Here is a 12,949-nt window from a genome sequence, read left to right on the forward strand (position 1 = left end):
GCTCCGTAGGCTTTTAGCTCTTTTTTTTTTTACACTACGGAAGCCTTATGGGTCCATGCTAATTTGCATTCATAATGACAATCATAAAGAATACAAAACAATAACTCAAAATATGATAATTAAACATTTACTAAATATGGCTCTTACAGACGCTTTTACCAAAAACAACAATACAACAACAACAAACAACAATAAGTACATTTGTCAGAAGAAAGAAACAATATATCGCTGTCGGTACATTAAGGATGTTCATAGAACGAAGTGCCAAGCACTAATAATTGTTAGGTTAACCCATTCCCCGTATACAACAAAGACAGCCAGGATAAGACGCTACACGATGCTAAGCACTATTTTCTAGTGCCAGCCAACCAAAAACTGGAAAATGTATAAAACCAGTTGGTATCTTTGTTTTTGTGGCATAATGGGTTTTGCACTGCTTTTCACTTTTTGGATGCCTTTTGTGAAAGTCGCAGTGAATTTAATTTCAGTCGTGATGGTAGTAAGTTACGTTTTGGAAGTAGCTCTTCTATTTGCGTAGACATAATATATGTTTATAATGTAGAGAATTAATGGAGTGTCAAACTGTTAAATGCAATCTAATTCCAATCTAGTGACTATGACTCATTGGCTGATTGAAGACGATCCAGAGTCCAAAGTTGTAATTACTTTTACGTTTTGTGTGTATGTGTGTGTGTGTGTTTGTGCGTTTGTTCGCGCACACAATTTAATGCCTGTGTTATGTATTCAACACCCACACACGACCCATTCCTGTTGAACAATTACACGACTCTGTGCCACCTGTGAACGTCTTGCATGTTTGGTTTTGCATGTCTCGTCCCTCCATCTACACGCCGTGCAAGCTGCGACTCAATCTCAACAGATCAGTCGATGAACACACTCAAGCATGAACGGCCCCACCATTGAACAGACACATCTAGCTCATCATGCTAACCGCTACCTTGAGAATACCCAAGAGCCTTTTGTACCAGCTGCTGTTCTTTGAACGTGTCGACGACCATGTTGATGATGTTTTTGTCAATTAGAACTATGACCTATTGAATGTAGTCCAGTATAGGAGTGCGTCACGGTTGCTTTCCATATTGCCGTGCTAAACCCTCCATTTAGTTTCTCTATCTCATTTGTGCGTGCCGGTTTGTCTCCCAAACACCACGCTTGTCAACGTCCTACACTGTATGTGGTCTTGGTTGCATCGAGTTTCCCTTTTAGGGCACGAATAAACACATTCTACCATGCCATACATAAAGGATACTACCTCCCCATATTGTGTCCCACCCCTGTCTGCGGTGACACACTCCCTTCATTTAAACAGGCCCTCCATACCCACCTCTTTAAGATTGCTCTCAACACATAACCTCCTGCCCTTCTCTCCCCTTCCTCCTTTATTATCCTCTTACTAATATACGTTCTTATTAAATCATTTTATTTTGTGTTCACTCTGTCAAGCCTCTTTGAGTACTGAGAAAAGTGCTTCATAAATTAAATGTATTATTATTATTAGTGTGGTTGCTACTGCAAGCACATCTACTGTTCTTCTTAAGTTTTCTTTATTCCCTTTGCCTGTTTTTTGTGCAGTTAACTGCTCCTGCATACTTTCAGCTACAGAAACCATTCAACTATCAAAACGTCCAGCTCTTTAACGACACAAGGGCTATTTCTCTGCGTTTTTCTCTTTCAACTTTTGAAACTATTCTGCTTTTTCCGCTTTTTTTTTTTCACAAGCGAATGGGTGGAGTTTGCTAGCACGAAACGCATTCTAGTTGTTGTCGTCTCCCGTCCCCTCCCAGGGCTGGCTGAAGCAGCGCTCCCCCCAGGAGGGCCACGTCCTGCGGGCACTCTTCTCGGCCACCTTCCCCGAGCTCCACCGCTTCAGCATGCAGTCCCTGGAGTTCAAGATGGAGCTGCTGGAGGCCTTCGTCATCATGCAGAGCATCAACATGCTGCAGGGCCTCATCCCGCCCAAGGTACGGCCGCCCTCCCCCTCCCAGTCCGTCCTAGAGGCCGCCCCCCCCGCCGCCGAGTACCTCCAACACATCATGTGGCTCGGGGTGGTAGAGCGGGTTTGGCTGGTAACCGGAAGGTTGCTCGTTCGATCCCCGACGGAGTGGTGAGGTGCCCCCTGGGCAAGACACCTCACTCCTGACCGCTCCCGACGAGCTGGCTGTCACCTTGCATGGTTGACTCCGCCGTCGGTGTGTGAATGTGCGCAGGAACGGTTGAACGTTAGGCGATATTGTAAAGCTCTCTGAGTGGCCAATGGTTAGAAAAGCGCTATATATTGGCAGTCCATTTAGCTGCCGCTTCCGCCGCCGCGGTGAAACACTACCTCCGACACATCTCCGCCGAGTGTCTGGAGAGGGGGATAAGAGAGGGTTAGCCGGGTTCAGACGGAAGAGGGCATTTATGTGCATTCAATCCACCGGATTGAGATGGACGGGTGTGCACTCTGATCTAGAGGGGCCTCTGCGTCGCCATCTGTTCGCGGGGGGAAAGGACGTCACGCGACGCGCCGTCAAACGGCGGAAAGTGGCTTTTGTGAGCGGCTTCTAAGTAAGGCCAGCCTTCGCCAGATTGTCACCGAAGGTTGCTAGTTCGATCCCCGAGTGCCGAGGTGTCCCTGAGCGAGACACCTCACTCCTGACCGCTCCCGACGAGCTGGCTGTCGCCTTGCATGGCTGCCTCCGCCGTCGGTGTGTGAATGTGTGCATGAACGGGTGAACGTGAGGCAGTATTTGACAGCGCTTTGAGCGGCCACTGGTTAGAAAGGCGCTGTGTAAATGCAGTCCGTTTAGTCCTTAACGCCGTTTATTGTACCGCTGTGTATCGTTTTTTTTTCTCCGGGGGCAGGACCAGGGCGGGGAGGTGTCCCGGCTGCACATGGAGCGGCTGTACGTGTTCGCTCTGATGTGGAGCGTGGGCGCCCTGCTGGAGCTGGAGGACCGCAGGAAGATGGAGAGCTGGATGAGGGCCAACGTGGAGCTGGACCTGCCCGCCATCGCCCCCGACAGCGAGGACTGCATGTTCGACTACCACGTCAGCACCGACGGTACGGGGAACCGCGAGCGGTCCGCTGATTCCCCGGGACGGGAAGTCTGGGCGTCACAGCACAAAGTACAGGAAGGGTGGTACTAGGAATGGAAAAGAGATGTGTATGCATGAACATTTACATTAAGGGCATTTGACGCTTTTATCCAACGTGACTTAGAATAAGTATAGAACAACAATATATCGCTGTCGGTACAGTAAGGACGTTCACAGAAGTGGGAAAAGCGCTATAAATGCAGTCCCTTTACCGTTTAGCACGTACCCTCCACCAGGCCAGTGGGTGCACTGGAGCAGCCGGATGGAGGAGTACGTCTACCCCTCGGACTGGACCCCCGAGTACGGCTCCATCCTGGTGCCCAACGTGGACAACGTTAGGACCGACTTCCTCATCCAGACCATCGCCTCGCAGGGCAAGGTGTGTACGGAATCCTAACCCTAACCCTAACCCCCAGTACTACGAAAGAGAGGGAATAAGAGACGTAGAACTGTTAGAAGAAGTTTTGATCCGAAGACGCCGCGGCCAACAGACAAGGTGGAGCCTTGGACCAAAAAAACACCATCCCTAAGATATCCTCCATTGTTGCCGTGTGCGTCGCGTGAAGATGACATTGTGGAGGTTTCACGCGGCGTCAACGGGATACTATCTGCAGTGTGACTCAAAGCACCTGGCACAAAACGTGCGTAGAGTTGAGCCGACACTGTTTCATGGAAGTGATCCAGTGAGCAGGAGAGGGTAGCATGTCGTGTCTGCAGTGTGTTGTGTCTTAACCCTCCCGAGCTAGAACCACAGTGAATCTTAGGGAAGGTTGGTGACACTTGATCTCTCACCTGTATGCTGACACACACACTAACACACACACGCACACACGCACACACACACACACACGCGTGTTGATTCAGTCCCAGCCCTCTGTGGGGAGGGGGGAATGGGTCAGACTGCCGGGCGTTTAGCCTTTAAGTAGAGTATCGACCACATCATTTGGGACCCAAGCAGCCCAAGCAGCAACTGGGCTATTGATCTTAAGGTGTGTTATGTGTCTGTGTCACTGTTTGTGTGTGTGTGTGTGTGTGTGTGTGTGAGACAGAGAGAGAGAGAGAGCTGTGAAATGAGGGTGGCAGGGTATAAGTGAAGAGAGAGGGAATTGGGTGATAAAGTAGAATAACTTAGTGATTCCTGGTGGGCTACCGCTATTTCCAGAAGCACATAGAGTAGCAGACGGCATGCAGTCAGTGGGGGGCTGAGATAATGGATGGAGAATGCTCACACAAGTACAGAACAGAGAGAGAGAGAGAGAGAGAGAGAGAGAGATAAGGAAATTAAGATTCAAACCAGAACACCTCAGGCTTTTTTTACACAGAAGTTGAGGAAGTAAGGAAATCACTGCGTGTCATATTTCGAATTAAGATACAAAATAACCCACTTCACTCTTTTGCAAAGCTTCATAATAAAACCTTCTTGAATCAAGGCTGAATGCCCAATTTCCAGTTAAACGTTTTCCTTTTAATCCAACTGTCAAGAAAGTCACGGCTTTAACGCATTTTGCGTACATTTTCTCAGCTTTTTTGAGCTGCGTACATTTACATTTACATTTACATTTACATTTAGGGCATTTAGCAGACGCTTTTATCCAAAGCAACTTACAATATGTACATTTGTCATAAGAAGTGAAACAATATATCGCCGTCAGCACAGTAAAGATGTTCATAGAACCAAGTGCAAGTACTAACAATCGCCAGGCTAAGCCCATTCCCCGTATACAGCAGTGATAGCTAGCTACTGCAGATGCTGCACAACTAAGTACATGCTACACAACATGCATGCACAACACAATTAAGTACATGCTACACAATTAAGTACAATGAATGAATACAACCTGTATTAAGTGCGTTCATCAAGTGCCAGGACGTACAACAAACAATAGTGCAACAGCCAAATAAGGGACTGAATGGCTACATTTCAGACTCTTTCTGTTTGTGACTTTTTGTTGCGCTCAAGCCACACGTTTTTCATCCAGTATCCCTACCACGTGTACTTCTGTGTTGACGTTTGTTGCTGCTGTTACTCCCCCTCCTCCTGTGTGACAGGCCGTCCTACTGATCGGGGAGCAGGGCACCGCCAAGACGGTGATCATCAAGGCCTACATGTCCCGGAGCGACCCCGAGACGCACATGGCCAAGATCCTCAACTTCTCCTCCGCCACCACTCCACTGATGTTCCAGGTAGCGCTAAAACCCAAGCTCCAATCCCCATAACGGCTGACGTCTCCTTCAGCCTCCTGCCCTGCTTTCGCCGCGCTCTCTTTCTCTCCAGGAATCCCGGGTGTCTGTTACCTTGTAATAAATTGTTATTGACTGGTGCGTTGCGGAGATCGATTCTCCCAGACACCCCCCCGCCCGCCACCTCTGATTAATAAAGGCAAGTCCAGGGGGATCTAGTGTGAATGTTTATTTATTTAATCATTAGTTAAAGAAGTGTTATCGCGGCTGCTGCTGTTGCCGCACAAGGAAGGCTCGCATCGATCCGGCCGTCATGATTAATCAAGCCTGGGAGCAGGATGGATAAGAACCCCGATTCTCTCCTCGGTCTCTTTATTCTCTCCCTTTGTGTCTTGTTCACTGTCTCATGTGCGTCTCTTCGATGGCGGCATCGACGGTCCCGGTCGGTGAACTCTAAAGCGGTGACGCATATGTGATGTAATGCTGCTGTTGCTAACAATTTGCTCAACAGCTGTTCCTTTTTTCATGACCTCATGCATTTTATGGTCTCCGTCATTTCAGGTCAATGAACAAAAAGCGACGTTTAAAGTGTAAAATCCCAGACCTTAATAAAGTGATAAATGTTCACACAGAACGGTGTCCCGGTGTACCAGGTTTGCATCACTTATTCGCACCTGCGTTTGCATCTTGATTTGTCGTTTCTTCGCATTCCAAAACCAAATGGATCTGTATTCACAGTAGTGTCCTCCTCACGCCACACGTTATGTGCTGCTGCTCGCACCCCCTCTAGAGATCGGTGGAGAGCTACGTGGACAAGCGGATGGGCACCACCTACGGCCCGCCCGCCGGCAAGAAGATGGCTGTCTTCATCGACGACATCAACATGCCCGTCATCAACGAGTGGGGAGACCAGGTTTGACTATGGGTTATTATCCACATCCAATAATGAAGGCCCTTTGACGTCACGTATTTACACACGGCACATACTGTTTCTCTATATTTTCCACCCTGTATGTTATTTATTTTTAGACTTTTTGAATGAAGTTGAACCTATACCATGTCACTTGTCTCCTGCATCTTAATAATATAACTAGAACGTTCAGTCAAACGCCCCCATCCACAGGTCAATCCATCCAGTGTCCACTCCCTACCCCTACCCACCCTGCCCCCAAACCATGGGGACATCCTATTACAAATATATCAATTATTCAATTGTATTTAATAATTATTAAATGATAATAATTACTACAATTCTATAGTTATTCATATGACTACACAGAAGCCACTAGATGTCACTTGGAAGAAAACACACATATTTAATAATTGTCGTATGTCTTATATCCACTGTGTTTTGAGTCGTGCCGTAACGCTCCCCTTTCCTTTTTCCGCAGGTCACCAACGAGATCGTGCGGCAGCTGATGGAGCAGACGGGCTTCTACAACCTGGAGAAGCCCGGGGAGTTCACCAACATCGTGGACATCCAGTTCCTGGCCGCCATGTGTCACCCGGGCGGGGGCCGCAACGACATCCCGCAGCGGCTCAAGAGGCAGTTCTGCATCTTCAACTGCACCCTGCCCTCCAACGCCTCCATCGACAAGATCTTCGGTGAGCTCGCGCAGCCGGGACGCCCCGCGTCGTACGTTAACCCCCGGCCCAACGGGTCGCCGTGCAAGCGGTCGCTTGTTCTCGGTCTTTAATGTCGACCGTCGTCGCTAAAGACGGGCTTTCTGACTCTGGAGTCGCCCGCCCCTTGTTACGATAGGGTAGAGTGTAATGCGTTCCCAAAACCCTGCAACCACACAGCAAAGTACGGAAAAAAAAAAAGAGGACAAATCTAAAAGATCAGTACTCAGACACCTCCACACACACGGTGACAGTGCGAGTGCCAGGGCAGCCATAACAATGATAATCTCTGCGGGTTCAGGTTTGAGCGCCCTCTGACCTCTGACCCCCCCCCCCATACCCTGACCCCCAAGGGGTCATCGGCACGGGCCACTACTGTGCCCGGCGGGGCTTCGCCGAGGAGGTCCGGGGCGCCGTGCCCCGCCTGGTGTCCCTGACGCGCCGCCTCTGGCAGGCCACCAAGGCCAAGATGCTGCCCACGCCCGCCAAGTTCCACTACGTCTTCAACCTCCGGGACCTGTCCCGGGTCTGGCAGGGCATGCTCAACACCACGGCGGAGGTGGTGCACTCCCCTCAGGTGAGCGGACCCCCCCCGTGGGTTGGTGGTGGGAGTGGGTCACACTGTGTGATTCGGGGGGGGAAAGTACACGTGGAGATCGAAACCCAAGTGCACTTTGGTTCTTTGAATCAATACAGGGCGGTCGATGGAGAGTTTGTGGACATCGCCGAAGTGGGTCGTGTTGTGGATAAAACCCACATAATAGTACTCTAACAAAATACGAGAGGTCGAGAAGGACTAGGGTTGAGTGATCAAGGCTTTATTGCCACTGCAGAGAGTAACAACATCACCTGAGTTGGTTTGCAAAGAACTCACGAACGGTCGTCAGAACCCGAATTATATTCCCATTGTGTTGTTCTCCCAACATGCCCTTGGCCAATCACAATGCTCTAAACTACGGGCCTTCCCGTTCCCCGTTAGCATTTATCTTCCCGCCCCCTCTGTCCACAATACATTCAGTAATACAATATAGTAACAGTAATACAGTCATTTTGCAAGAATAAAAACATTGTAGTTACATGAAGTTATAGATTACACATTAATTATATGAAGTGAGGTCTTTGATTAAAGTCCATTCATCGCCTTGTTTATAATCTGATCTTAAATCATCATGACTCATCACATGTGTTTAAGAGATGAGCCCTGTAAAACCAATATTCATTTAAACAGTAAAACATGCATTGTAATAGTTAATAATGCCACTGTATTTGTCTGTGGCATATACAGTCATAATCATAAAGCTGGTACTGTCTGACTTTAGTAAAAGTATCCATTAATTGAGGGAAGTCTGCCAGTTCACTCTACCAGAATACACATCACGAGAACATAAGGAGAGGGAACCGCAGGAGGGCGTCTCCTCTCACGCCTCGTACCCACTGTACACGTCCGTCGACGGATCTCATTGACTTTACATGGGACGCTCCCGAAATGCATTGTGGGTCTGTCCGTCAAATCGGCTCCGTCTCTTGCGTCCAAAAGTTGAGAGAAGTTTAACGTTTCAGGCAGCGACGGATCCGTTGGCCAATCAGATCGCGTCATACGCACGTTATACGCAGATCGTGTTTTACCCCATGCGTCGGACACGCCCACTCTCTTCCGTCGACGGACGTGTACAGTGACGTAAGCCAGTCTCTTTCAGGGGCCACTGAAACATAAATGAGGTGGGGGTTCCTTCTTTTGTAGCACATGAGTGAGCGACATTTGTTGATCAAGGAGAGCCAGGTAATAATATAAGTGTTTAACATTTGGCTTCACTGTAACAATACTTATATCTTATATGATATTATATCTTATATTATTGTATGCTTTATACTTAAAGTTAATCTTACTTATATTCTAGTGAACTGAGAAATAGGCTGATATCATTGGCTAGAGGAATGTCTGTCTCAGACCGTCCAGGACCCTTTGAGGTGTTATGAATGACAAAGGGACATGGCCCTCCCCAACCTGTTGACCCGGTTATTTTCTACTATTATTCCAAACATATGACAGAGATATCCTTTTAAACCTTCATTATTTTCTACCATAGTCGCTGTAGAGTGAAGTGCTTCACAAAATCTCTCTAAGTCTCAATCACAAAGACCAAATTGCTATGCTGGTATCGTCCTGCGTTTGCGGTAGAAACACTCAAAGCCACTGGACAGAACCGGCACACAATAGTAATTTCAACAAATGATATTGGTTAGGGAGGTTTTAGTGAAGCCAGGAGTGCCAATTTGATGGTTTGATCAACCAGACTGGTATTGTCCTTTGAATGAATTCAATATTCTCTAAAGACAATCAAGAAGAAGCAAGTTGTTACGCCAGGGCAGGTATAACCCTTGAAGGGTGGAACAGCATGTTTATCCCTTACTTGAAGGATTCATGTCTCGAACCAGAATGGTCGCAGTATCGTCTAGGACTCATGACGTACTTTGTAACCACTTGCTCGCTCAAGCCACACATTATACACACCGTCAAATTGCAAATGACACCTCAATAATGCTACCAGTGATATGCTCTCTGACCGTGTTTTTTCGGGCTTAGCTCAGGTGGTAAAGCGCGTTGCCTTGTAACCAGAAGGTTGCTAGTTTGATTCCCGACTCCTCCTAGCTGAGAGGCGAGGCGTCCCTGAGCAAGACGCCCTCACCCTGAATACTCCCGGACGAGCCGGCTGTCGCCTCGCACGGCGGACCCCACCGTCGGTGTGTGTGCATGTGTGTACAAATGGTTGACGACGCTTTGGACAAAAGCGTCTGCTAAAAAATACCCTAAATGTAAAAATCTCAAATGAGAAAGAGTGTCCCTAACGCTCCCTTCTGTTACCCCATTTTCCACGGACGACGTACCCCAACCCCCCCCCCCCCCCCCCACCTCGCCTCTCCTCCCCCCCCCCCCCCAGGTCCTGCTGTCCCTCTGGAAGCACGAGTGCCAGCGGGTGATTGCGGACCGCTTCACCACGCCGGAGGACGTGTCGTGGTTCGACCAGGCCCTGGCCCGGCTGCTCCTGCGGGAGGACTTCGGGGGCGAGGCCGGGAGGAGTGCGGAGGGCGACGGCGCAGATGACTCTTACTTTGTGGACTTCCTGCGGGACGCCCCCGAAGCCACAGGTACTGTGTGTGTGTGTGTGTGTGTGTGTGTGTGTGTGTGTGTGTGTGTGTGTGTGTGTGTGTGTGTGTGTGTGTGTGTGTGTGTGTGTGTGTGTGTGTGTGTGTGTGTGTGTGTGTGTGAATATACGTACTGCAAGAATCTGCTGATACCTGTTATGTGAGGCTGTGTGCAAGACTACGCTGCGAACATGTTGTGTTGGGGAATGGTGCTTTATATTAATATACCGCAATTAACGTAGCGTCGAATGAATCTAAGGTCTACTGCATTGACGTGTGTCATTACATTTCACCCACATCGGTTACAACTTAAAAAAAAAATCTCTCTGTACATGTCAAAATGAAAACGATACTATACTAAAAATGACGATCAAAACAAAACGATAGAACTGTAATACTGCAGATATTTTTATCGAGTAGTATTGATTATTGTAATGTAACCAGGGAGACAGAGGATTGAACCTGTGCCAGTAATTCCCAGAACAACATGCGATATCCCCTACCCACCACATCAAATATTCATAAGATACCTTAATGTAGTTCTGTGGACATGCGAGATGCATGGGAAAACAGAACTGTGATTCTCAGGTCGATGGTCTCCCTCCCCCTGCCCCTGGTGCCCCCTTCACACGGCGCCAAAGCACTTTGCTAATCACTTTCTTGGTTCTTGAGTGTTACGCTTCTGCTGAGACCTCAAAATGAGTTCCCCCTGGCCTCTGCAAAAGCTTGGGGAGAAACATATGGGGTTAATCGAACTCTTCCAAAGATGGCCGGGAGTGGGATCGATTAGTAACAAGTGGCAGCAGAACTTTAACCGAGGCAGCTGGCGTTTTGAGATTATGATCCCAGTAGAACCAGACTTCGAGTTACGTGTTTGTGTCCTATGATGAACTGAGAGATCTACGTGATAGGGGATAGATAGTGATGGACAGATGGTTCATCCAATCACCTGCCAAGTATCAAGTGCCTGCCCCTATCCAAACCACTTCCAAGGATGGCTTTCCAGATGGTTCTGTGTAACAAACCATATGGCCATGTGTCAGGTTAGCAAAACTGCTCCCTCCCTCCTAGTGCATGTTCACCTGTATATCATGCTGGAAAAACACCTCCTTCCCTGCTGAGATACAGAGACCAAACTCTGTCTTCCACTGTTATGTTGTCTTGTTTCCAAGCCGACTTACAGAACAGAAATGCCCACCAGGCTTGGCCGAGCTGTCCTTCCACTTCTTAACCAAATGAAATAAGTCGGTTACAGCCTAGTCCCTTATAGAATCAGGACCCCAGCACCACGACGGACATAGACAGCCTTAATAGCTTCATACCTCACACGTCACAGCCATTTATTGTGTCTTCATCCTACGCTGCACCAAACGTCACCATCATCGACTCGGTCACACACACACACACATGCACACGCACGCACGCACGCACACACACACACACACACATACACACGCACACACACGCAAGCACGCACACACACACACACACACACACACACACACACACACACACACACACACACACACACACACTGAACTCCTAACGTGCGCGGCACCCCTGCTCCATGTGCGTGTTCCCCCCCCCCCCCCCCAGGCGAGGAGCCCGAGGACTCTGACTTCGACATGCCCAAGGTGTACGAGCCGGTGGAGTCGTACGAGAGCCTGACGGAGCGCCTCAGCATGTTCCTGGGCCAGTACAACGAGAGCATCCGAGGGGCCGGCATGGACATGGTGTTCTTCAGGGACGCCGTGCTGCACCTGGTCAAGGTACCGGGCCCTCACGTCCCACGACACTGATTTACCGATTCCGGAACGTAGCGTCATTTGTCTTGTCCATCCAGAGGAGCAGGGTAGTATATTTATTAAGCAGCGTTTACAGACAAAAGGTCACACAGTGTTTCACAAGCGTAGAATAAATACAGTGCCGTCAAGAAAAACCACATCAACAGGATAGAAAGACATACTCAGTGCAACCAACGTCTTCCTGTTGTCATCCTTGAGCAAGACGTCGCGGCTGCTACCTCCTCATTACAGTATTTCTCTGTTACTCTATTTGTGTCTGCTGAATGGCTAAATCATAGTGATGACAATACTAATGATAACACAATGTCTGTCAGTGGTTCCATCTGTGTGCCTAAACATTCATTTAAGACTTCAGTGCAGTCATCGTGGCAGTCATATGTTTAGTGTTTGCATGTAGTGGTGACTGTGACGGGGCGCATAGCTACCGTCACGGTAGCGATCCTTCTCGTCTGCTCCTGAGTGATTTACACCTAGCTCAAGACGCTCCTACACATCTACCCATGACAGTGACAATGCTGAGGGCTTCCATATGGGGGCTTCTTAGAGAAAACCCTTGATGTGGGACCCGCAAATAGTTTTGCTGTGAAATACCCAGAAGGTACTCAGGGCTCCAGAGGGCCATTGACTGCTCTCGGTTCAATGGCCCTCCTGCCAGGCATAAGAGCAGGGCTTTCATGCTGGTCCTGTTTCTGTTGCGTGTAGGCCTACCTTGACAGAATGGCAGGCGCACATACGCGCACACACATACGCGCACACACATACGCGCACACACACTCACTCACTCGCTCAGTCACTCACAAAGACACACACATACATACATACATACATACATACATACATACATACATACATACATACATACGCACGCACGCACGCACGCACGCACGCACTCGCACACACACACACACACACACACATTGATTGGGTAGAGATAAATAAATACATTTATAAATAATATAAATAATAATAATAATAATAATAAAGAGCACAAAGATGACTCAATGTGTGGCTATGGTGTGTGTGTGTGTGTGTGTGTGTGTGTGTGTGTGTGTGTGTGTGTGTGTGTGTGTGTGTGTGTGTGTGTGTGTGTGTGTGTG

General features: G+C 48.5%; 1 protein-coding gene across 1 annotated transcript in view; it reads left to right on the forward strand.

Annotated features, from left to right (window-relative positions):
• dnah5 (dynein, axonemal, heavy chain 5) overlaps positions 1-12,949 on the forward strand; it is a gene marked incomplete at both ends in the record, with an annotated part of 140,136 nt that overhangs the window by 67,932 nt on the left and 59,255 nt on the right. Inside the window, 9 exons of the mRNA XM_084471872.1 lie at positions 1,806-1,982; positions 2,866-3,064; positions 3,336-3,478; positions 5,149-5,283; positions 6,071-6,193; positions 6,672-6,885; positions 7,257-7,480; positions 9,843-10,050; positions 11,644-11,816. Of these exons, the coding sequence (XP_084327998.1) occupies positions 1,806-1,982; positions 2,866-3,064; positions 3,336-3,478; positions 5,149-5,283; positions 6,071-6,193; positions 6,672-6,885; positions 7,257-7,480; positions 9,843-10,050; positions 11,644-11,816 (1,596 nt within the window). The remainder of the gene's footprint in view (positions 1-1,805; positions 1,983-2,865; positions 3,065-3,335; positions 3,479-5,148; positions 5,284-6,070; positions 6,194-6,671; positions 6,886-7,256; positions 7,481-9,842; positions 10,051-11,643; positions 11,817-12,949) is intronic.

The sequence above is a fragment of the Micromesistius poutassou genome, assembly GCF_964030765.1.
Source record: "Micromesistius poutassou genome assembly, chromosome: 8".
NCBI lineage: Eukaryota > Metazoa > Chordata > Actinopteri > Gadiformes > Gadidae > Micromesistius > Micromesistius poutassou.